Source organism: Bos indicus, chromosome 1, assembly GCF_029378745.1.
Source record: "Bos indicus isolate NIAB-ARS_2022 breed Sahiwal x Tharparkar chromosome 1, NIAB-ARS_B.indTharparkar_mat_pri_1.0, whole genome shotgun sequence".
In the NCBI taxonomy this organism is placed as follows: domain Eukaryota; kingdom Metazoa; phylum Chordata; class Mammalia; order Artiodactyla; family Bovidae; genus Bos; species Bos indicus.
In genome coordinates this window covers 144,786,669-144,809,404 of record NC_091760.1, presented here as the reverse complement: position 1 = coordinate 144,809,404, position 22,736 = coordinate 144,786,669, and the positions used below count along the sequence as shown (strand labels likewise).

The window sequence follows — 22,736 nt, the reverse complement described above, 5'->3', positions numbered from 1 at the left end:
TTGTACAATTTTACATTCCTGTTTGTATGCTCCAGAGCAGCACCAGGATTTGGTATGGTCACTGTTTTTAGAGATTCTAATAAGTGTGTAGGAGTACATTTCATTGTGGTTTTAATTTGTACTTCACTCAGAACTTGAATGTCTTTATCTGTTTGTTTTCTGTCTGTCTTCTTTATGGAAGTGTTTTGTTCAAATCTCATACCCTCTTTTAATTGAGTTGTTTTCTTATTGTTGAATTTTGAGAATTCCTTATGTATTCTGGATATAAATCCTTTACCAGACATGTGGTTTATATATATTCCTCTGATTCTGTGGATTTTCTTTTCATTTTGTTAAAAGTTTTTCAAAGAGAAATTTTTAATTCTGATGCAGTTCAGTGTATCAATGTTTTCATTTTTATGGCTCATCCTTCTGGTGTCATAAGTAACAAATCTTACATATTGCACTTACATTTTGCATTTGGTGTGAGATACGATTTGAAGTTTATTTTTTGTGCAAATAGATGTCTAGTTTTCCAGGACTGTTTTTTTAATGATCCTTTTTCTACTGAATTATCTCCGCATCTTTGTTGAAAATCAGAGGTCTGTATTTGTATGAGTCTATTCTGTACTTTCTATATTCAGTTGGTCTATTTGTCTATTTTTATGTAAATGTTCCAAGCTGTCTTCATTACTTAAGCTTTACAGTAATTCTTGAAGCCAAGTCATATAAATCTTCTAACTTTGTTCTTCCATAAAGTTCTTTTGGTCATCCAGGACTCTTTGCTTTGCCTCATGAATTTTAGAATCAGCTTGACAAATTCTACCAAAAGAGTTTAGTGGGATTTTGTTTGGGATTGTATTGAATCTACAAATCAGTTTAAGAGAATTAACATCTTGACAATATTGTGTATTCCATTCTATGAACATGGTATATCTTCTCATTTCGAGCTTCTTTTATTTCTTTCATATGTGTTTTGTAGTTTTTGGTTTCACACATCTTTTGTCAGATTTATCTAATTTTTTAATGTTACTGTAAATGGTATTTTAAGTTCAATGTATCTTTGTTAAAAGCTAATATATGGAAATAAAATTGGCATTTGCATACTGATCTGGATTTTGCTAAACTCACTTATTAGTTACTAGAACTAATTAGTAGACACCCTTTTAGTAGACACCTTAAGATTTTCTGCATACATGAACACAATTGTGTTATCTATAAGTAAAAAGAGTATTACACTTTTGTTCCCAGTCTGAATGTCTTTTACTTCATTTTCATGCCTAATTGCACTGGCTAGAGCCCTAGTTCAATAATGAAAAGGAGGAGTGAGAGCAGATATCTTGTTCCTCTGGACCCTAGGGGCAAACATTCAATCTTTCACCATTAGGAATAATGTTGACTATAGGGTTTTGCAGCTGTCCTTATCAGTATAAGGAAGCTTCCTTCAATTACTGCTGCTGCTGCTACTGCTAAGTCACTTCAGTGATTACTTATTTTCCATCTACTTGCTACCTAATAATTGAGAGAGGTGTACTGAAATTCCTGAGATCTGTCTGTTGCTCCTTGAAGTTCTATCAGGTTTTTGTTTCATGCATTTTGAAGCTTTATATTCATATTAGTTTGTCCTCTTGATTAATTAACCACTTTGTCATTATGAAAAGAGCCTCCTTATCCCCAGATTCTTTGCCCTGAATTCTACTTTTCTGACATTAGTAGCCACTCCAACTCTCTTTTTTGATGGATTAACATCAAAAGATGAGTTACCTTCCTCCACTCTTTTTGCTTTCCTGTGTCTTTTTTAAAAATTTATTGGAGTGTGGTCGATTTACAATGCTGTGTTGGATTCAAGTATACAGCAAAGTGAATCAGTTATACATATACTTATGTCTGTTTTTTTTTTAAAGAATGTTTTTCCCATATAGGCCATTGCAGAGAATTGAGTAGAGTTCCCTGTGCTGATTAAATTGGGAGATTAGGATAAAATAGGTAACTGAGTGTGCTGAGGGGACGACTGCCGGGGTCCAGCCCCGGTGGATCCAGGGAATTCGAAGCAGGGACGGCATCAGCCAAAATCAGGAAACAACTGCTTAATTAAACATTTATTAAGGATATAAAGAGTGGTGAAATAAGGATACCTCAGCGAAGAAATTCAGTGAAGAAAAGAGGCTGAATAAAATTCCAAAGCAGGGAATTTACGTCACCTACGAAGGCCGCAGGCGTCCTCCCGTTCTCCCAAAGGAGAGGAGACACTAAGGCCTCCCCGGTCAGATCTTAGAAGCCCAGGCAAAATTAGTAGGCTTGACAAGCTTCCCCGCCTCAGAGGAAAAATTCAGCTAGAAGGTGAAAGAAAGAACGACATGGAGAGGCCAAATTTCGGTGAACAAAAAAGGGGCATACTTTATTTTCCAAAGTAGTTTTATACCTTAAGTTGTGCATAGAGGATTATGGGGGAAGGGGTAGAGTCATGCAAGGACAGCAGTTCCTGATCCTAATCGAAGCCAGGCTTTCAAACTTATCATATGCAGAAGTTTAGGTGATTTACATCATCTTCTGGCCAGGAGGCCTGTTAACATTTTAAGAAACTTATTTTTCTCTAAAGGTGATTATTCTAAAGTCAGGCGCCAGCCTCCAAAAAAGCATTGGATAAAGTTGCATTCCTATAGGGCAAAGGTGAGGTGGGCTCAATCAAGAAAAGAATTAACTCAAGGGTCCAAGGTTACAAACATTGAGGCTACTACTTACATTTCTATACACCCATTATATCAATCAATACACTGCCAAGGACACAGAAGGTAAGGGATATGGAGACTTAGCAGCAAACATTGGCCCAACAAATGAAAAACCCTTCACCAATACAATTTCTAATCAATCTTTTAACTACTCAAAGGAATCTGTGTTTAGACAGTTTAGAACATCTCCTGCCTCTCACAGTTGGGAGACTCTGAACAATCACATGTGGCCGGAAAAAACCTATTCAGGCAGGCTAGAGGACTTCCAAAGGAGTTTGTAGGTTGAAACACTGTCACACCCAGGAATTATTAACTGGAGCTGTAAGCTAACTCTTTTTTCAGAGAGAGGTAGTGGGGGACAGCCCCCCGTAAAGTCAGAGGTGTAGGTGAAAGCACAAAGCAGAAAGTAGGCAGACTCTGGTTTTGGGGGTAGATGCTCGAGAATTTCCAGGGGGACTGCTGAGGCTCGATCCCGCCTTTGTGTATGTTGAGCCTCCTTCCTCATGACCTTTGTCATGGGTGGAGCTCCTCACGCTGGCTCCCGGCAGTGATAGAATTCTAGTTGAGCTATTCCAGATCCTGAAAGATGATGCTGTGGAAAGTGCTGCACTCAATATGCAATATGCACTCAATATGCAATATGCCGGTTCCTGGCAGACGACAGAGGATGAGAAGTTTGGATTGCATCACCAACTCAATGGATCTGAGTTTGAGCAAGCTTCAGGAGATGGTGAAGGACAGGGAAGCCTGGCATGCTGCAGTCCATGGGGTAACAAAGAGTTGGACGTGACTGAGCAACTGAACAACAACCTGTGCTGTATACCAGGTTCTTATTAGTTATCTATTTTATATATTATAGTGTATATCTGCATAGTTACCTATTTTATCCTAATCTCCCGATTTATCCCTCCTCCCTCCTATGTCTTTATATTTAGTTTCCTTAAGGATTTCCATAGAATCAAAGTACAATCCTCAATATATTTATGAACTGCTAAGGGAGAAATAATAGATTTACAGTGAAGAAACACAGCAGAAACTACCTTATGTATGTGACTAAGGTTAATATCATCAGTAACAAGACAGGCTGGCATCATGTAGCTCCTGATACATGGACTGAGAAAGACACATCTCTTCTGTGGTATTCTTGCCAAAAAGGCACGATCTCTTTCCAATTAAAAGAACACACCAGACACACCCAAATTGAAAGGCATTTTACAAAGTGACTGATCAGTTCCAAAATGGAAAGATGAGAAAAGACTGACTCACTGTTACAAACTGGAAAAGACTAAGGGAAAATAGCAACTGCATGGGATGTGGGGTCCTGGAACAGACCTGGGCACAGTGGGAAATGGGGTCACACAAGTCTGGTGGTGTAGGTGACATCCTGGCTCTGGCCACCCACATCCGCAGGGTGATGAGCTCCTGTCTGTCCCATTTCTGCCCCATTTGTCCCTCTGTTCCCTTTTCCTCTTTTCCTACCTTCTTTTGGATTGAGTATTTTATGAGCCCATTTTCTCTGTGTAGTTAACTCTTAGCTGAGACTGCTGTGTCGCGGTTGCTTTAGGGTGTGGTATCGACTATCATTTCTCATCATAGTCCCCAGGGGTCATTTCAGCTCACCCTACTTCCCAAATAGAGTGGGAGCCTTGAGGGCATACTCTCCCCTGGCCGTGTAGTGGCCATGCAGTGGACATCCACATGTGTAGGAACCCCTCAACTCTTACTGTCAAGTGTCTTTTAAGAGATTAAAGTAAGATGAGCCATGAAACTGCTGCAATGTTTTTATTATATAGTAGACTGAAGAGATCAGATCAGATCAGTCGCTCAGTCATGTCCGACTCTCTGCGACCCCATGAATTGCAGCACGCCAGGCCTCCCTGTCCATCACAAACTCCCGGACTTCACTCAGACTCACGTCCATCGAGTCAGTGATGCCTTCCAGCCATCTCATCCTCTGTCGTCCCCATCTCCTCTTGCCCCCAATCCCTCCCAGCATCAGAGTCTTTTCCAATGAGTCAACTCTTCGCATGAGGTGGCCAAAGTACTGGAGTTTCAGCTTCAGCATCATTCCTTCCAAAGTAATCCCAGGGCTGATCTCCTTCAGAATGGACTGGTTGGATCTCCTTGCAGTCCAAGGGACTCTCAAGAGTCTTCTCCAACACCACAGTTCAAAAGCATCAATTCTTCGGCGCTCAGCCTTCTTCACAGTCCAACTGTCACATCCATACATGACCACAGGAAAAACCATAGCCTTGACTAGACAGACCTTTGTTGGCAAAGTAATGTCTCTGCTTTTGAATATGCTATCTAGGTTGGTCATAACTTTCCTTCCAAGGAGTAAGCGTCTTTTAATTTCATGGCTGCAGTCACCATCTGTAGTGATTTTGGAGCCCCCAAAACTAAAGTTTAACACTGACTGAATAGGGGAGCCCCCAAATTATGGAATATTTTAAATATTTAAGTTAAACAAATCAATGTGATTACCACCCAAAACTACAGCGTGGGTGTGGACATATCCTGACATTATTATGCAGTAGGGGAAGGGCCAAACACTCAGAGTTCCCTCTGTGATTTCTCTTTATGGAAAGTTCCAGAATAGGCAACATTCCTTAGTGGCAGAGGCGGGGAGGGGAAGGGGCTCCAGGGGGCTTCTGGGCCTGGGTGTTCTGTGTCATGATCTGGGTGCTGGTCGTCAACATCAGTGAAAAACCCTCCAAGCTGCTAGGCTGCAGATGTGTGCAGGTAACTGAGGGCATGTAATTCCTCAGTAAAAGAAAGCAGGGATGTGCTGGCTACATGTGTGTTCACAGATGGTCACACGTGTGGGTGGTGAATCCAGCAATGGATGGATGGGTGGATGGGTCCATTTAGGGCATGATGCTGTCCTCCTGGTCCTCACAGGCTGTGGCCTCCCTGGATGATGACATCAGAGTCACTGCAGGAGGTGACGGTGGCCGGCTAGGCCCAGCCAGGGCCCTGTGAGAGCCTGGCTCACTGTCCACTCTGGACCACAGGTCTGCTCTCAGGAACACCAGCAGCCTTCCAATGCCATCCTGGCCACGTGGTCCGCCCACTCACTGTAGCTGTCCTCATAACTCTAATTGGGCTCCAGGTCGATTATCTCACCCATTTATCCGCCCAGAATCCAGGCCTCCTGACCCAAGGGACAAAACACGAGGCTCCCACTGGTTAATTGCTTCCCCGTCAGGCAGGTTGTTTTGCTAGTGAGGGCTGAGTGTGCCTCCCTGGGGATGAACCAGGAGGAGCTACAGCACAGTGGTGGGATGAACAAACATCCCAAGGTCCAGACTCTGCCTCCCCAGGCAGAGACCTCAGAGCAGCCTGGGACAGGCCCTTCTGGGGTGTGGCCGGCTGGCTTAGTGTGTGCTGCCGCCTTGCTCTCCCACCTTCCCATCCACCGTGCCCAGCTCCACCCTCAGCAACTCTGGCCTTCACACTGACCCCTGCTGGTCCCAGTTCCTGCCCTCGCCCAGCTGGGAGAACCCTAAGCCAGAACCCTTGGCTTGCAGGGCACTGCTGACTGCAGCCTGCTCATGGGCAGGGGCTGGAACTACTCAAAGAGAGAAGACGCAGGACCCCTGGCAAAACCTGCTGCCCAGAACCCCACAGGCAGGGCCTGAGCTCGCAAAGAGCCTCCATGGATGGACTGTCAATGGTAAAACTATCCTCAGCAGCTTGGGCCATTCTCAGCTCCTTCTAAGCCCCCAGATTCCTGGATTTCCCGGAATTCCTGGATTTCTGGGCCTGAGCAGCACCCCCAAACTACAGCCTATCCAGTAGATCTGGGAATTCCACAGCAGTCTCGCCTGCCCCGCACCAGTACACACACCCCTCCCCTGGTCTCTCACTCTTCCTCTTGTCCAAGTTTTGTTGATTTTGTTGCTCTTCTTCAAGAAATGAGTTTTGAATATATTCACCATGCCAATTCTTAGTTTTTCCCTCTTTGGTTACATCTGATTTAGTCCCTGTCTGAGCCCCTGTCTGAGCCTCTGAGCCTCTGTTGATTCTGTAGCTATTTTTTGAGCTTTTTGAGTCATAAACTCAGATAATTTACTTTCACTCTTGATTTTCAAATAAGTGCATTTAAGGTCTTAAGTGTTCCTTTCTGAGACTTCCAGCCACATCCCTGAGGCCGTGACTTGGACCCTCTCATTGTCTTGTTCTAGCTGCCCCAGTGCAGGTCTCTGGCAGGGGTAGAGGGCGTGGAAGCACACATAGCCCCCACTCTGGCATTCCCTCAGTGGCACCCAGCCCGCAGGGCTCTCATGCTCTGAATCCTAGGCAGTGGGCTGGCCCTGGACCTAGTGCTAACCGGAAACCCGGGGCCAGTGACTGCTCTGCCCCTGGAGACACGGCCCCTCCCCAGTGGTCCTCTTGCCCAGAAAACTAGAGGATCCAGAGTAAGGACAGAAGCCCCCATCCATGAAGGGCTGAGGGCGGGGGCGGGGACCAGTGTCCTGACCTGGATACCACCTGACCTTGGGCTCCTCCCAGCTGGTCAGGGGACCAGTCACTCACATCCCAGGCAGACACCTGGACCCACTGAGGTATTTCCTGTCCTCTTCTGGTGCATGGCCACCTCCTAACAGCACTCTTCTGGTGCTGTGGGTGGAGTGTGGCTGTAGTGATGGAGCTGCCTTGGGAAGTTGCTGAGACCCCCTTGGTGGTGTGATGGTCGCTCACTGCTGTGAATATTCCGTGTCTGAGAACAACATGTCACCTCTGGACCTTGTTGTTGGGGTGGGTACACAATCACACACACACCATATAATGTGCGTACATAGATGTGCATGTTATACATCCTTTATTATACAAATATGTATTATACATATTGTACCCAAATAAATATACTGCACACAATTTATATATAAGCAAATATATGTGGAAGTGAGATGTAATGTACATGTATAATATATAACATGTATTTATATATACATACACACATGTATTTATAAATATGCACCACCCTTATGGCAGAAAGTGAAGAGGAACTAAAAAGCCTCTTGATGAAAGTGAAAGAGGAGAGTGAAAAAGTTGGCTTAAAGCTCAACATTCAGAAAACTAAGATCATGGCATCTGGTCCCATCACTTCATGGCAAATAGATGGGGAAACAGTGGAAACAGTGTCAGACTTTATTTTGGGGGGGCTCCAAAATCACTGCAGATGGTGATTGCAGCCATGAAATTAAAAGGCACTTACTCCTTGGAAGGAAAGTTATGACCAACCTAGATAGCATATTCAAAAGCAGAGATATTACTTTGCCAACAAAGGTCCGTCTAGTCAAGGCTATGGTTTTTCCAGTGGTCATGTATGGATGTGAGAGTTGGACTGTGAAGAAAGCTGAGTGCCGAAGAATTGATGCTTTTGAACTGTGGTGTTGGAGAAGACTCTTGAGAGTCCCTTGGACTGCAAGGAGATCCAGCCAGTCCATCCTAAAGGAGACCAGTCCTGGGTGTTCATTGGAAGGACTGACGCTGAAGCTGAAACTCCAGTACTTTGGCCACCTCATGTGAAGAGTTGACTCATTGGAAAAGACCCTGATGCTGGAGGGAGTGGGGGCAGAAGGAGAAGGGGACGACACAGGATGAGATGGCTGGATGGCATCACCAACTTGATGGACATGAGTTTGAGTGAACTCTGGGAGTTGGTGATGGACAGGGAGGCCTGGTGTGCTGTGATTCACAGGGTCGCAAAGAGTCAGACACGACTGAGTGACTGAACTGAACTGAACTGAACTGAAGCACATGTAATATGTGGGTAAGGGGCTTTCCTGGTGGCTCAGATAGCAAAGAATCTGCCTGCAATGCAGGACACCTGGGTTCAGTCCCTGGGTCGGGAAGATCCCCTGGAGAAGGGAATGGCTGTCCACTCCAGTATTCTTGCCTGGAGAATTCCATGGACAGAGGAGCCTGGCAAGCTACAGTCCACGTGGTCGCAAAGAGTCAGAGATGACTGAGCAACTAACAGTTTCACAATATTTAGATAAACATGCTCACAAACACTGCATAGAATGACCTCAATCCTGTTGATTGCATTATTCAAATTTTGCCCTATTTTTTGTTTGCTCCTTGATTCCTTGATTCTAAAAGAAAAATCTTAAACATTACTGTGAGTTTGCCCATTTCTCCTGGAATTTCTATCAATTTTGCATTTCATATTTTAAAAGATATGATGCTAGATGGAAGTTTGTGTTTAGTTGAGTCTTTACTCTTGAGACCCCCTGGACTATAGCCTGCCAGGCTCCTCTGTCCGTGGGATTCCCCAGGTAAGAATCCTGGAGTGGGTTGCCATTTCCTTTTCCAGGGGATCTTCCTGACCCGGGGATTGAACTCACGTCTCCTACATCGGCAGGCGGGGTCTTTACCACTGAGTCACCTAGGAAGATGGATGCTGCTGCTGCTAAGTCACTTCAGTCGGGTCCGACTCTGTGCGACCCCATAGACGGCAGCCCACCAGGCTCCCCCGTCCCTGGGATTCTCCAGGCAAGAACACTGGAGTGGGTTGCCATTTCCTTCTCCAATGCAAGAAAGTGAAAAGTCAAAGTGAAAGTGAAAAGTGAAAGTGAAGTCGTTCAGTCATGTCCGACTCTTATTAATCCCATGGACGGAGGAACAGTCCATGGGATTTTCCAGGCAAGAGTACTGGAGTGGGGTGCCATTGCAAAACTGCTACCTTCTTAATAGATTGGTACCTTTTCCCGCTCAAACTCCCCTTTGTTCTTAAAAGGACAAACTCAAACCTTAAGTTCTGTCCTCTGCTGGACCTGCATCCGCACCTTTCCTTTGGACAGTGTTTGGTGGGCTGACTTCCTACTATTGTCAGCTAAAACATGTCTCTTTGGGGTGATAGAGGAAAATATACAGAAAAGAAGAGAAATTTGTTGTTATCTTTTATCCCAGTATGTGACTCACACTTTGCATGTGTCATAATTGCTGACACGTTTTGATTATTTCCTGCCACCTTATTCCATGTGAAGCATCTTCTACTGCTGTTTTCTCCCTTTGACTAGGTTTCTGCTTGGTTCCTCTGGTGGCTTGATGTTATTCCTCTCTCTCCATCCTCTGGAGGTTACCTGGGCTGTGATATACATTCGCAGGTCTCACTGCCCGTGTTCTTCCCCCAGCACTGTGACGGTCAGCATCTATTTCTTCCTTGTGACAAGAGGAGACCTTCTCTACTTGTATTGGCTGCGTTCATTCCTCTGCCCGCTCCCAGGGACACAAGCTGGGGTTTCTACAAGAACGACCATTAAATTTTCTTTTTACATCATGCCTCAACAGTGGTAAAACTTAGCTCTACATTTAGTAGGTTTTTTTTGCTTCTGCAGAGCTCAGTCTATGTGTGAAACGGGTCCTTCCCTCCCATGTTCTCTGCCTGCCTTTTGCTGTAGAAAAACTTCAGCCAAGAACAAGTTTAATCAGAGAAGTGAAAAAATACAAAAGCAGAGGAAAACAGTCAAATGGGACAAAACAAAAATAGTCAGGAAGCTGAGTCAAGGACCTTTAGTTCTTCCTCCAGTGCTATAGAGGATATTCTGAGCCATCTCCTGTGAGCTGTCCTGTAGATACTGAAACCCCTACCAGGTGGAGAAGTTAACCATTGGTGCATAATGACCAGAGTGTAGCTATGACATAAGCTGCCACAGTTCCAAGAACTGGCCTCAAGGAAATGGGAACAAGCCGACCCTGGAATTGAAGATTAATGTACTTGAGACAATCCGGGTTACGCTGCTCAGACCACTGAAGACCAATCACCAGATGACAGTCAGAGCTGACTGCTGTTTCTGTGAGGAGTCCCTCCCTCTGTCCATGAACGTTCTTGCCACTGATTGTCAGTAAAGTGGGGGAAGTCAGCTTTTGGACAGGTGTCCACCCTCCCCGCCAACCCCTGTTGCTGGCATCCAGAATAAAACAAACTTTCCTTTCCACCAACCTGGCCTCTTTATTGTCTTTTGAGCAGTGAGCAACTGGACCCCGCTTTTGGTTACGTGTGTGTGTGTTTGTGTGATGGACTAAATGTCTGTGCTGTCGTTTAGTTGCTAACTCACATCTGACTCTTTTGTGACCCCAACAGACTACAGCCCACCAGGCTCCTCGACCATGGGATTTCCCAGGCAAGAATACTGGAGTGAGTTGTCATTTCCTTCTCCAGGGGATCTTCCTGACCCAGGGATCGAGCCCAAGTCTCCTGCACTGCAGGCAGATTCTTTACCACTGAGCCACCAGGGAAGCCAGATATTTGTGTCCTGTTCGTGTTTGACACCTGTTTGTATCCCTTCCCCAAATCCCTATGTTGAAGCCCCAATCCCATGTGGCTGTATTTGGAGCAAGGACCTCTAAATAAGTAAGGTTAAATGAGGTCGTAGGGTGGGGCCCAGACATGGCAGCATTAGTGCCCCTGTAAGAGGAGAACTAGAAACCCCTCCTTCCCTGCACACTCTGAGGAAAGACCACCTGAGGACGTGGAATGAGGCGGCCAGGGACAAGCAGAGGCAGAGGCTTCAGAAGGGACCACCCTGCCCACACCTGACCTCCACTCCCAGCCTCTAGAACTGTGGGAAAGGGAGTGGTCCGGCTGTGGTCCTTTGTTACGCAGCCCAACCTAACTAAGACAGTGTGTTTCACTTTTCTGTAGTTCTTCTTTGAGAAATTCTTTCAGAAAGGATGCATGAGAAGCACGTTTCAGACAGTAAAGAATCTGCCTGCGATGTGAGAGATCCCTGGGAGGGGGAAGATCCCCTGGAGAAGGGCATGGCCACCCACTCTCGATTCTTGCCTGGAGAATTCCATGGATCGGGGAAGAGTGAGTTACATACAGTCCATGGGGTCACAGAGAGTCGGACACGACTGAGCGAGTAACTTTCTTTATGAGTTTTAAATGTCTTTATTTGGTGCTGCCACTTAAGCGCTAGTTTGGCTGGATCTGTAATTCTAGATTAAAAAAACAAACAAGTACCCCACAGTGCCTGAGCACCTGCAGGGTAGGGGCAAGGGAAGGCATGAGCAGCTGAGCCCCAGGTTGGAGGCTGGAGCTGGGCTCTAGGAAAATGAGGAAGAGGGAAGGGGTGTGTGTGTGTTGGGAAGGTTGTTGATTGGAGGAGCAGTCATGAGTTTGGACTAGGGGGCTGTGGGGTGTCCACAGGAGATCCCCTTGGGCCCCGGGAAGCCTGGTTGTGGCTGGAAGAGGTCTTGTGACTCAGACACAATCCCCCACCACTGCTCCTGTCTGCAACTCCATCTGAGGGACAAACAAGAGACCAGTGACTCTGGTGGGGAGGGCGGGTTTGGTGCAGGGTTTGCACAACATCCCAAGGCTGCAGACAGTCTGTGAGGTACTGATGCTAAACTGGGTGGCCCCTCAGTCCACACCCACGACCCACTCCTCCCTGGAGGAGGGAGGAGGGAGCACCATGTGCAGGAGAGGTCCCACCCCCGGTGCTTCTGTGTCCTCCCCGCCTGGGCCCGGGACAGCACACAGGCAGAGACCTCCGCAACTCAAGAGGAGGTGGGAGCTTGCCCTCCTGCCCCACCACGGGGCTCAGCCCTGACGGTCATGGGAACTGGAGTCCCAGGCTGCCCCAGACCAGGTGAGGGTCCCAGTTAGGGCACAGTGGAGGCCCTCTTGGGGCCGTGGGCCTGAGGAGGCCACAGGGAGCGCTGACTCTCCGAGAAGCGCTGGCCTGGGGCAGATGCACTGCGGGTGGCGGATGTGCTGCTCAGAGGATGTGGCCAGGAGGGCGTCCACAGGCCACCAGCAGGCTCAGGAGAGGCAGTGTTGGCTGGCGGAGTCCCAGTGGCCACCTTGACCCCGAGGCCCTGCCTCGTGGCCAGAGCCTGCCTGTGTCCTGCTCAGCTCTCCTCCCAGAGCACCCCAATGCCTCCAGTTCATGAGCTGGCCATGAGGGGCAGACACTCCCAGTGGGCCGTAGATGCACCAGCCCCGCTGGCCCCCACAGGGCCACGCAGGCTGCGTCTCGGGTCAGTAGTAGGCCATGAACAAGGCGGCCACTTTCTGGAGGATGACCTTGTGGTTGTCATACAGGGGGATGCGCTCATCCACCACCTGCCAGCGAATGGCCATCCCCTCGTCACAGGAGTGCAGATGCTGCGGAAACAGAAGTGAGTCCTGAGTCCCTCCCGAGCAGCCCTGCCCTCACGCCCACACCCCGAACCCATAGACAGCAGGAGGGCGGTGGGGACCCCAAGGCCCGGCTCCCAGACCTGCTACAGACTGGCTAGTGACCGCTGCCTTTGTACTTCTACTGAATGGTGCTAAGATCACCCCCTTCAGGCACAAATCAGAAAATGTTTGCGAAGCCCCAGAAACTTTGAAAGCGTGGGGGGCGGGTGGGTACAGCCTTATTCTGCGGTTTTCTGTCCTGCAGACAAGGCCTGGGTTTTGTTCCCTGGGACTTCCCAGCCCAGTTCCAGATTCGGGGTCTGTAGGGGGATCAAAGTACACAGGACGATATCCCCACAAGACTGCATGAACCAGCCTCACCTGGGCATGAGCCCAGAGGCCCCAGGGTCCCCCTCTGCCCCACCCACCTGCTGCTGCCCTCTGGCCTCTCCTGGTTGCCCCCACAGACCCTCTGGTACAACTCAAACCCCACAGCCCCCTTCTCTGGTCCTGGCCAGCTCTGGCCCCAGGCCAGGGACCCCTCAGACCCCTCCCTGCAGGCCCCAGGACCTCTCCAGAGCACTGATGGCCCCAGCCCCTGTTCCTCCAAGCCTGAAACCCAGGCCACATACAGAGTTCAGCCTCTTGAGCTCCGCATCGCTCTGGTCTGGGAAGTGGATGCTCACAGCCACCGTCTCGATCCAGGCATTGTCCGTGTTCCTGGGGTCATCCATGTATCCTTTGTACACCTGGGGGGTAGCCAGGGTGTGATGGATCCCTGATCCCCTGGATTTCCCCCAGAGGGAGGGCCCCAAGACTTCTCTGGGTCTGGGCCACTGTGAGCACAGCTGTCCACCATGCCCCAGCCCCACCTGGCCTCTCCCTGCCTTGTCTTCCTGCCCCCAGCACAGCCTTCAATTTGAGTGACCCATCACAGGGGGCCATGGCCTCGCTCGTCACCCTCTTGGTCTTTGGCCTGGCATCCAGACCTGCCTCAACTGCCCTTGGAAGGATTAAAAAGGATGGGTGGACCTCCAGACAGTAGGCTAAGTGAAAGAAGCCAGATACTGAAGGCCTCACGCTAAATGATTCCACCGACAATAAATGTCCAGAACAGGCAGATCCACAGAGACAGAAGGTAGCCTCATGGGCGCCAGGGGCTGGAGCGGGGATGAAGCGGGTGACTGCTCAAGGGTACGGGCTCCCTTTTGGGGGTAACAGCACATTCTTGAGCTAGACAGAGGTGGGGACCACACCAAGCTGTCCATGCACCAAATGCCACTGAACTGCTCACTTCAAAATGGCTCATTATATGTTGTTTAGATTTAACCTCAACAAATCAAGTTTAATTATTTTTTACTAAGTAGAGAAAAGAGAGAAGGCGATGCTCCCTCAGGGGCTGCAGCGGACAAACCACGCGGAACTGCTGGGTTTGTAGGTCAAGCCGTAAATATCAGCAATTGCCTACCTCATCCTGAGACGCAAGAGGCAGAACCAACGACTCACACACCCACCTGGAGGACTGCTTAAATAAATCACGGCACAGAATGTTACGTGGTTGTGAAAAAGAGCAAGTGGATTCGGAAATAAAGACCTAAAACTACGGCCTTTGCAAATTCACTGAAAAAGCAAGTTATGTGTTTGTGCCCAGCTGTGCTCAGGGCAAGAGTGACTGTGAGCCAGACAATAGGCCTTCCCTGACCCAAGAGCCCTCCTTGATCTCGGGAGAAAGCCCAGACAGGGAAGGAAGGCGAGGGGCCCAGAGCCAGGCCACATGGCCCCAGTTCTCCCTCCAGGAGCTGTGGGCAGTAGGCTCAGGGCAGGCTCCCCACCCGGCTCCTGCAGCCTGCGCAGCAGCCGGCACGACCACACCCCAGGGCCCAGGCGCACAGGTGGGAGCAAAGCGGAAGAGCCACCTCACCTTCATGCCCTGAGTCAGCAGGCGCTCGAAGGAAGACCAGAACTCTCTTTGCAGGACCTGTTTTAAATTCTGGGGCAGCAACTCTCCTGGCTCCCGGGAGCCCTGAGCAGAGAGGGAGGCGGGGGCAGGTGGGCAGGGTGGTTTGGGACCTGTGTCCTCTGGCCACCCACTTGGCATGGGCAGTGGGCCAGCCCCCCGGAGCCTCAGGCGGATGAGCCTCTGGCAGAAGCTGCCTCGGGGCCAGTGTGACATTGCCCAGAGCCCACTGTCCATGCCAGCCCGTGAGGCCAGGTGTCACAACCTTTGAGGGGTACCAGGCACCATGGGGGAACCAGTACCCTGAACTCTGCCACCTGGCCACCAGCCAGAGGTGTGTGTGCGTCCCCACCCCACCTCTAGCCTCAGCTCCAGTGCGCTGGGCTCCTGGCCACTCCTGGCACACCCTGCCCTGGACACGGGCCTGCACCTGCACTCCCCTCTCCACCCATCTAGGGCGCCTCATCCACATCACATCTACTGCTCCAGCCTGGGAGACTCCCTGCCTTGCACCGCCTGGGGTGGCAGGACCTTCAGCTGTCTCTCAGGGGACACTGCTCAGAAGATGTCAAGAGAGACTGGAGAGGGAGGTTGAAGGGTGCTGGAGAATTCTTGGGGGGAGATGACCCAGCCTGCGCTCACCTTCCCTCACCTGGAGGGCACGGGGGTCGTGGCTGCAGGAGCCAGACCACCCAGAGCCCTGGAATCCTGGCTGGGGTCTGAAGACCCTCAGGGGGTCTGCCCCACGCACACTCATTAACTTGCTGCCCCACCGGGTGGATGCCGGGAAAACCCAGCAGCTTCGTGCTGAGCTGCGGTAGATTATGGACTCCAGGGGCAGGCTCAGGGGAGGGGCCCCTCAGAGCTGCACAGGGACACTGGCCTGGGGCCTGTGGGTGCACGGTCCTCCTGTCTGGACCTGCCTGTTCTGACCCCAGAGTAACGACAGGGTTTGGGAGAGCAGAGGGCAGACAGACGGGTCAGAGTCCGAGTGGTTGGGCTGCTTGGTCAGGACAGGCCCAGCAGAACACATCCCAGTTATGTCACCATGAGCCCATCAGTCCTGCAAATAGCTGCTGCCCTGAGCAGAGGACACGAGTATGCCCCGCCCTGCCCCCAGCAACACCATCCTGCCCTCGGGGCTCAGCTCAGGCCCCAGGGCCTGCGTGCCCAAGACGCCCACCCCCAACCCTGAGCTCTGCAGGGGCAGCCCCAGCCCTGAGCCTGGTGCCTGGACCCAGCAGGTGCTCAGTCAGTGCTTACGCTCCAAAGAGCGCCTGAACCCATCTTCACAACCACCAAACGAAGAGCTAGGAGAAAGCACTACTTCTAAGGCAAGGACCAGCCTTTGTCATTCAGAACAGGGACAGCTTCCAAGCTGTCCAGGGCAGCGGCCGCTGGTGGCTGGTGACCTGTCGGTGGCAGAGAAGGCAAACGAGTGCAGGGCCTGGGACAGCAGGGGCCTCACCCCAGGCAGCATCCAGTGCTCGGAGGGGCCATGCTTCACCACCAGCACCTCCAGCATCTTCTTGACGTTCTTCCTGCAGATGGCACCATCCAGGCTCCGCCTCCAGCTGCAGAAGGATGCGAGGGGAAGGGTCAGGCTACCCCTGCCCCCACCCCCGCCCCGGGAGGCCACCTGCTAGGCCAGTAGCACCTGCTCCAGGGGAGAGGAACCATCTGCTCCCATAACCTCCAGTCTGGCCAGAGCGGGCCAGCCTTGTTGGACAATATGTTTCTACCAAAAGCCTTAAAGAAGCCCATGCCCTGGACCCAGCCCTTCCCCCTCTGTCACTCTGGAAGTGAAGGGTGAATTGGTATGGATATTTGTCTGGGTAGTGACAAAGTCCTCCCCAAGGGGCCTCTGAAGGAGGGGACCCACAGGGAAGTGAGGCAGCCTGTGGGGAAGAAGGGTTTGGGCTCTCCTGGAGGCACCCACATTCATCCCCTGCCCCACCACGGGGTGGGGCACTGGGCGACACTGTACTTATCAGGGGCTACTCACCGGGTGATCACAGGCTGCAGTGTGTGATTGGGGCCGAAGCGGCTGAGGTCCCCGCGGCCGCGCAGTCCCGTGCGACCCATGGGGTTTCTGGGTAGACAAGGGTCAGCTCAGCCCACCGCCAGTGGCTGGAGACCCCAGCCAGGGCAGCAGGCAGGGGCTGTGTGCCAGCTCTACCCAAAGCTGCCCTGGCTCAGGGTTCTTGGAGCCCAGGCAGCTCCCCTGGATAGGACCAGGGAGGAGGCCCAGACCAGACCCCAGAGCCCAAGGCCCCTTGACCAGGCTGGGTGACTCTGTGTCATGCGCTGGGGCTGTCCACTGCAAACCCTGTCTGTCGGGGGTTCCAGGGTGGGCAGTGGCTACCTTGGGGTGGGCTGGAGAGGAAAGGGGCCTCTGGGAGCAGAAACCAGCCCCATGGCAGATGTCCCCCCAGAGAGCGCCTGACTGACTATGGCGCCGTGCCCGAGGCCCTCAGCTGGCCTGTGAGCATGCATCAATGGTCCCCCTCCTCTGCCTGTGACTCTCGGCACTGCTCTCTTCCTGCACACTGTATCCCCCTCGCCAATCCCCTCCCCTGTCCAGGGCTGGAGACGCACCTGGTCACCTCAGTTTCCCTGCCCCACTCATCTCTACCGCCCCATCCTGCAGCTTCTACCCCAGTGGTCACCCCTTGTTGGGGGCCAAAGTGAGGCACTCGGCCCGTGGCAAAGGTCATGAGGAAGGAGGCTCGACATATGCAAAGGCGGGATCGAGCCTCAGGAGTCCCCCTGGAAATCCTCAAGCATCTACCCCCATAACCAGAGCCTGCCTACTTTACTACTTTGTGCTCTCACTTACACCTCTGACTTTACGAGGGGCTGTCCCCCACCTCCTCTTTCAGAGAAGGAGTTAACTTAGAGCTCCAGTTAATAAAAACTCCTGGGCGTGACAAGAGTGTTTTAACCTACAAACTCCTCTGAAGTTTCTCTAGCCTGCCTGACAGGCTTGTCCGGCCACATGTGATTGCTCACAGCCTCCCAGCCGTGAGAGGCACGAGATGCTTTAAACCTTCTAAAAACAGGTTCCTTAGAAAAGTTAGAAAACCATTAGTATAAGTATAGTGGGCTGATTAGAAATTGTATTGGTGAAGGGTTTTTCATTTGTTGAGCCAATGTTTGTTGCTAAGTCTCCACATCCCCTGCCCTTACACACATTAATGAATATATAGAAGAAATAAGTATTAACCTTTGATATAAATCACGTTAGACCTTAGGCTAAGTAAATTCTTTCCTTAACTAAAACCCACTACACCCTCACCCTATAGGAATGTAACTTTATTTGGGTGGCATCTGTTTTGAGAATAATCACCCCTGGAGAAATAAGTGTCCTGGTTGACTGACCGCTGTCACAAGGAAAGGGTCATAAATTGTCAGCAGGCCCCCTGGCCAGAAGATGATGTAACACCCCCAAGATCTCTGTATACATTTGTATGAAGCACCTGACTTTGATAAAAGTCAGGACTGCTGACCCCACATGACTTTTGCATAACATCTCAGTGTATAAAAGTAGACCATGGAAAATAAAGAGTTGGGATCAGTGTCTCGAAATACTGGTCTCCCCATGTCGCTCTCTCTCTCACTCTGGCTGAGTCTCCATCTGGAGCGCGGAACCCACCAAGCTTACTAATTTTGCCTGGGCTTCTAAGATCCGACCGGGGAGGCCTCAGAGTCTCCTCTCCTTCGGGAGAACGGAAGGATGCAAACTTCTTGTCTTGAAGTTTTATTGGTCTCCCACGTAAACCAAGCTACTCAGCCTCTTTTCTCCACTGAATTTTCCTACTGAGCTATCCTCATGCTATTACTCTTTATACCTCAAGTTAATATCTAATTGAAGCTATTGTACCCTGATCCTTGCCGACGCCGTCCCCGCTTCGAACTCCCTGGATCAGCCGGGGCTGGACCCCGGCAACCCCTCCCTGCTCCAGAACATTCCCAGAGGCCCACCACCCACCTCCTCCCACAGGCAATTTCCCCCAACAACCGCCTGCTCCTTGGGGTCTCCAAATCCCAGCTGACTGTGATCCCGTCCCCGGCCTCCGCCCTGGTGGTGCAGCCTCCCCAGTGACCCTCAGACCCCAGGCCATCATACGGCAGGCATCCACCAAATGCCTGCTGGGCCTGACGCCACAGGCCCTCTTTCATCTCTATGCTGATTCCATACCTGTGCAGTGGGGCATACTGTCCCTACAGCACAAGCCTGGAAATGTAAGCCCAGCAGCCCTTTAACATTGCCCCTGCTTTACTCTCACAATGGGGTCCACGTTTTACCCTCTTTCTACACCTCAGGAATGGAGGTCCTAAAAGTTGTGTCAGAGAACCAGGGCACAGTGCCCGGGCCAGCAGGGCCAGCTCACAGTCCCCACCCCTCCACACGTGTCCAGGGAGACTGCCAAGTGTGGGCCTCAGGGGTTGGTAGAAAGTACTTTATGTTGATGTTTCTTTCTTCCATACTTTGTTTTTATCAGAAAAATTTAAATCAACCCTGAAAGTTCATTGGAAGGACTGATGCTGAAGCCGAAGCTCTAATACTTTGGCTACTTGATGCGAAGAGCTGAAGAGCTACTTGATGCAAAAAGACCCTGATGCTGGGAAAGATCAAGGGAAGGAAGAGAAGGGAAGCAGAGGATGAGATGGTTGCATGGCATCATCGACTCAATGGACATGAGTTTGGGCAAACTCCAGGAGATGATGAAAGACAGGGAAGCCTGGCATATTGTAGTCTATGGGGTCCCAAAGAGTTGGACATGACTGAGAGACTGAACAACAAATCAGAAAAACACCAACTTTGCTGGAGAGGAAGCCTGACCCCAGAAGGAAAACCGCAGATGTGGCTGAGGGCTGGAGAAGGGCCGGGGTGGTGGAGGGGGGGTACACTCACAGAGGGAGCCCGTCCCGCACTGTGTAGACTCCATGGAAGCTGCGCCGGTCCAGTGGTCCGTCCACTGCATTGTAGCTGATCCTGGACAGAGGTTCCAGGGCACTGGAAGGGAGAGGAGAGGTCGCATCCCCAACAGAGATGGCGGGAGGCAGAGTGGCCACAGTGACCCCTCGTCCACCACGGGGCTCCTCCAGCCACAGATGCCCCCAGCCACATGCCTCCCAGCATGTCCCAGCCCCCAGGGAGGATGGGGCGCCCACCCAGGCAGGAAGCAGGGTACTCACTCTCCCACGGGGTCCACCAGGTCCTTGTCCTTCCTGTTGGCCGTGTAGAAGGGCGGGTTGTACATGAGGAACTCCGTCTGCGGGACACAGGGACTCAGACGGTCACCACCCCAGGCTGGCCGTCACCCAGGGCAGCTGACTGCAGAACTCTGGGAGGGCCCAAAGGACACGGAAGTCCGAGCTGGGCTGACCTCAAGACACACACACCTAGGCCAGCCGTGGTTGAGGGGAGTCTCCCCAGGCGGGAGGATGGGGTCTAGGCTGGACTCCAGAAGGAGGAGTCCCCTGGCAGAGACTGGGGAGGAGTGACAGCCCAGAATGTGCCAGGAAAACCAGAGAGAAGGCCTGGGCCGGGGGGTGGGGGGCGGGGGGGCGGGGTGGCACACCCCCAGGCCTCCTCCTTCGCTCCCTCTCACTCTCCACCTCCATCCTCCCCAGCATTCAGAAAGGGGATAAGGGCTGTTCTCTGGGGACGGGGGCTTGAGGACAAGCGGGGCAGTGGGCCCTGTGTGGATAGCAGCCCAGTGTCCAGGTTCATGGCCCAGCTTCACCCCTCAGGTCTCATGGACCACGCTTCCCTCTTCATCTGTCCCTCGTGGCCCTTCGAGGCTGCGGTAGGCTCAGCCAACCTGGGGCCCAGACCACTCCCCCCAGGACACTGGGCCCCTGCAGCCTGGTGGGTGAGGCCAGAACAGGCACTCACCTCCCAGGGCACCTTCTCGTTGGGCACCGGGAATCGCAGGACAGAGCAACTTGGGTAGAGCAGATGCCGGGCATTCATGTGGTAGGCGTCATCTGGGTCCTCTGCCTTCGATCTGCTGTCCAGCTCAGGATCCCGCCCCACTGAGGCCTTCTGGGGTGCTGGAAATGGGGAGAGGGACAGGGCCACCCTCTGAGGTCCTTTCCCCCAAACTTCCGGGCCGCCTCCACCTCCCTGAGCCCAGTTTGAAAGTCAGCCACAAAGAGAGCACCATCCCCAGGGTTCCCATCACTGCAGCCAGGAGGACCAAAGCCTGAGCTCAGGCCCCCGTTGCCTGGGGTAGCTCCCAGCAGAGCTCTTAGTAATCAACATGATGCACAAGCCCTTCCAAAAGCCTGTCCGGATGAAAGGGCAGATGGCTCCTTTGGGGCCAGCAACAGCCCAGGAGTGTTGCTCGTGACCATTTCTTGGCCGGCTGCAAATCTGGGAGCAAAGACATGCTTTCTGTCACCCGGTCAACTGGGTCTCGGGTCTGCTGGACCTGATGCACACGGGGAGGTCAGGGGCCTGGGACAGGCTACCTCTGGAATTCCCCAGCCTGGTCAAGCCAGGGGACTTGGCCACGCTCAGCACATGTAGCCGTGGGGTGCGTCAAGCATCCCAAGGTGCTGGGGCTGCTCCTCTCCACTCCAAAGACACCCAGACAGAAAAGAGCACAGGTGGGTAGAGACCAGCCGCTGGCACAGCCACCCACTCACCCAGAGTGGGGACACCTTCTTCTGAGCCAAAGCCACTGTCCCTCAGGGCCTTCACAATCCAGTGCAATGCTGTGGCTGTCTGGGCCACCTGGAATGCTCGTTCAAAACAAGATTGGTCAATAGGTGCCCGCACACGGGATGCCCAGCTCCCCACCCCCGTCTTCCCCAGGCAGCCACCCAACACCTGGGGCTTGGCCAGAAGGGCCATCGGAACCATGCCCAGAAACAGAGGTCCCAGCCGGGAGCCCACCTGCTCCTCCAGGGAGGCCAGTCTCTGCTCCATGGCGCCCGACTGCTTCAGATGTGCCATTTCCAGCAGGCGCACCATGGAATCCACCCTGCAAGAGGACACAGCTGAGGCCCGCGGCCTTCCAGGGGTCTGGGTGTGAGTGGAGAGAGCCTGGTGCCCTTTGCAGGTGGGCAGCTTACCACATCCAGCAGCACAGGCTCCTTCAGCTCTAGTTTCAGGCTTCTTGATTTGAAAGGTTACACTCTATGGTTTCATAGAGAATGAGCACCACCTAGTGGCCCGGGGGAAGACCTCGCAGCCAGTGATGCCCCAGGCCCACAGGCCACCTGACAGCCCCAGGGGCGTGGCCGGGCCAGAGGGGCAGGTGTGCAGAGCACACACACCTGTTCCTCACCTCAATATGCCTACAGGCTGTCAGTCACAAACTCAGGAAGGACAGAGTGGCCTCTGGGCAGAGGAGGGGACGCTGCCTCCGGGTACCAGTGGGGACTTTGGAAGCAGGAGGGGACACTGGTTCGGGAAATGTTTGCTGGTTTTGGTCTCAGTTTGCTACAATGTAGGAATTGCACCCAAGTGGGCCTATGTGTTCATAGGAAGAACACTTCCACAGCCAAGCATCCATCCAAACACCCCGGTCTTTTCCCCTGGCTTTAAGCCGCCTTCTCCCAGAGCCTCCTGCTCCACAACAAAGTGACAGGCATTTCAGGGACCACAGGGCTGCAGCGTCAGCCCTGCCGAGATCCCCGGCCCCGTACTTGTCACTGACGTCCTGGATCTTCTGCTCCGGCCTCTGCTTCTGCTGGAACTGCTGTTCCTGCAGGTAGTTCTCCTTCAGGTACATCTCCCAGGACAGGAGGGCCGCCTCCTCTGTCTTCTCTAGCTTGTTCTCTGTGCGGGGAGGAGAGCCTCTGACCCACTGGGGCCCCCGCAGGGAGGGGCGGAGGAGCCCACCCACGCCCAACCCCAGTGGGCTGGCGGCAGTCTGGGGGCCTGAGAGGACTGCATGTCCCCTCTCTCACC

At 52.0% G+C, this 22,736-nt stretch overlaps 1 protein-coding gene across 12 annotated transcripts in view; it reads right to left on the bottom strand.

Annotated features, from left to right (window-relative positions):
• Window positions 1-11,585: 11,585 nt before the first annotated feature.
• Window positions 11,586-22,736, bottom strand: part of TRPM2 (transient receptor potential cation channel subfamily M member 2) — a 50,463-nt gene continuing 39,312 nt past the window's right edge. For 8 of the 12 annotated variants that reach the window (XM_019963445.2, XM_070795772.1, XM_070795776.1 and 5 more), the window contains 11 exons: window positions 22,472-22,604; window positions 21,717-21,804; window positions 21,467-21,554; window positions 20,712-20,869; window positions 20,009-20,085; window positions 19,725-19,826; window positions 16,812-16,898; window positions 16,275-16,380; window positions 14,771-14,872; window positions 13,482-13,598; window positions 11,586-12,834 (listed from right to left, as the gene is read on the bottom strand). In XM_019963445.2, the coding sequence (XP_019819004.2) occupies window positions 12,709-12,834; window positions 13,482-13,598; window positions 14,771-14,872; window positions 16,275-16,380; window positions 16,812-16,898; window positions 19,725-19,826; window positions 20,009-20,085; window positions 20,712-20,869; window positions 21,467-21,554; window positions 21,717-21,804; window positions 22,472-22,604 (1,184 nt within the window). In that variant the 3' untranslated portion in view covers window positions 11,586-12,708. The other 4 variants (XM_070795793.1, XM_070795768.1, XM_070795796.1 and 1 more) reach the window with 4 other exon arrangements.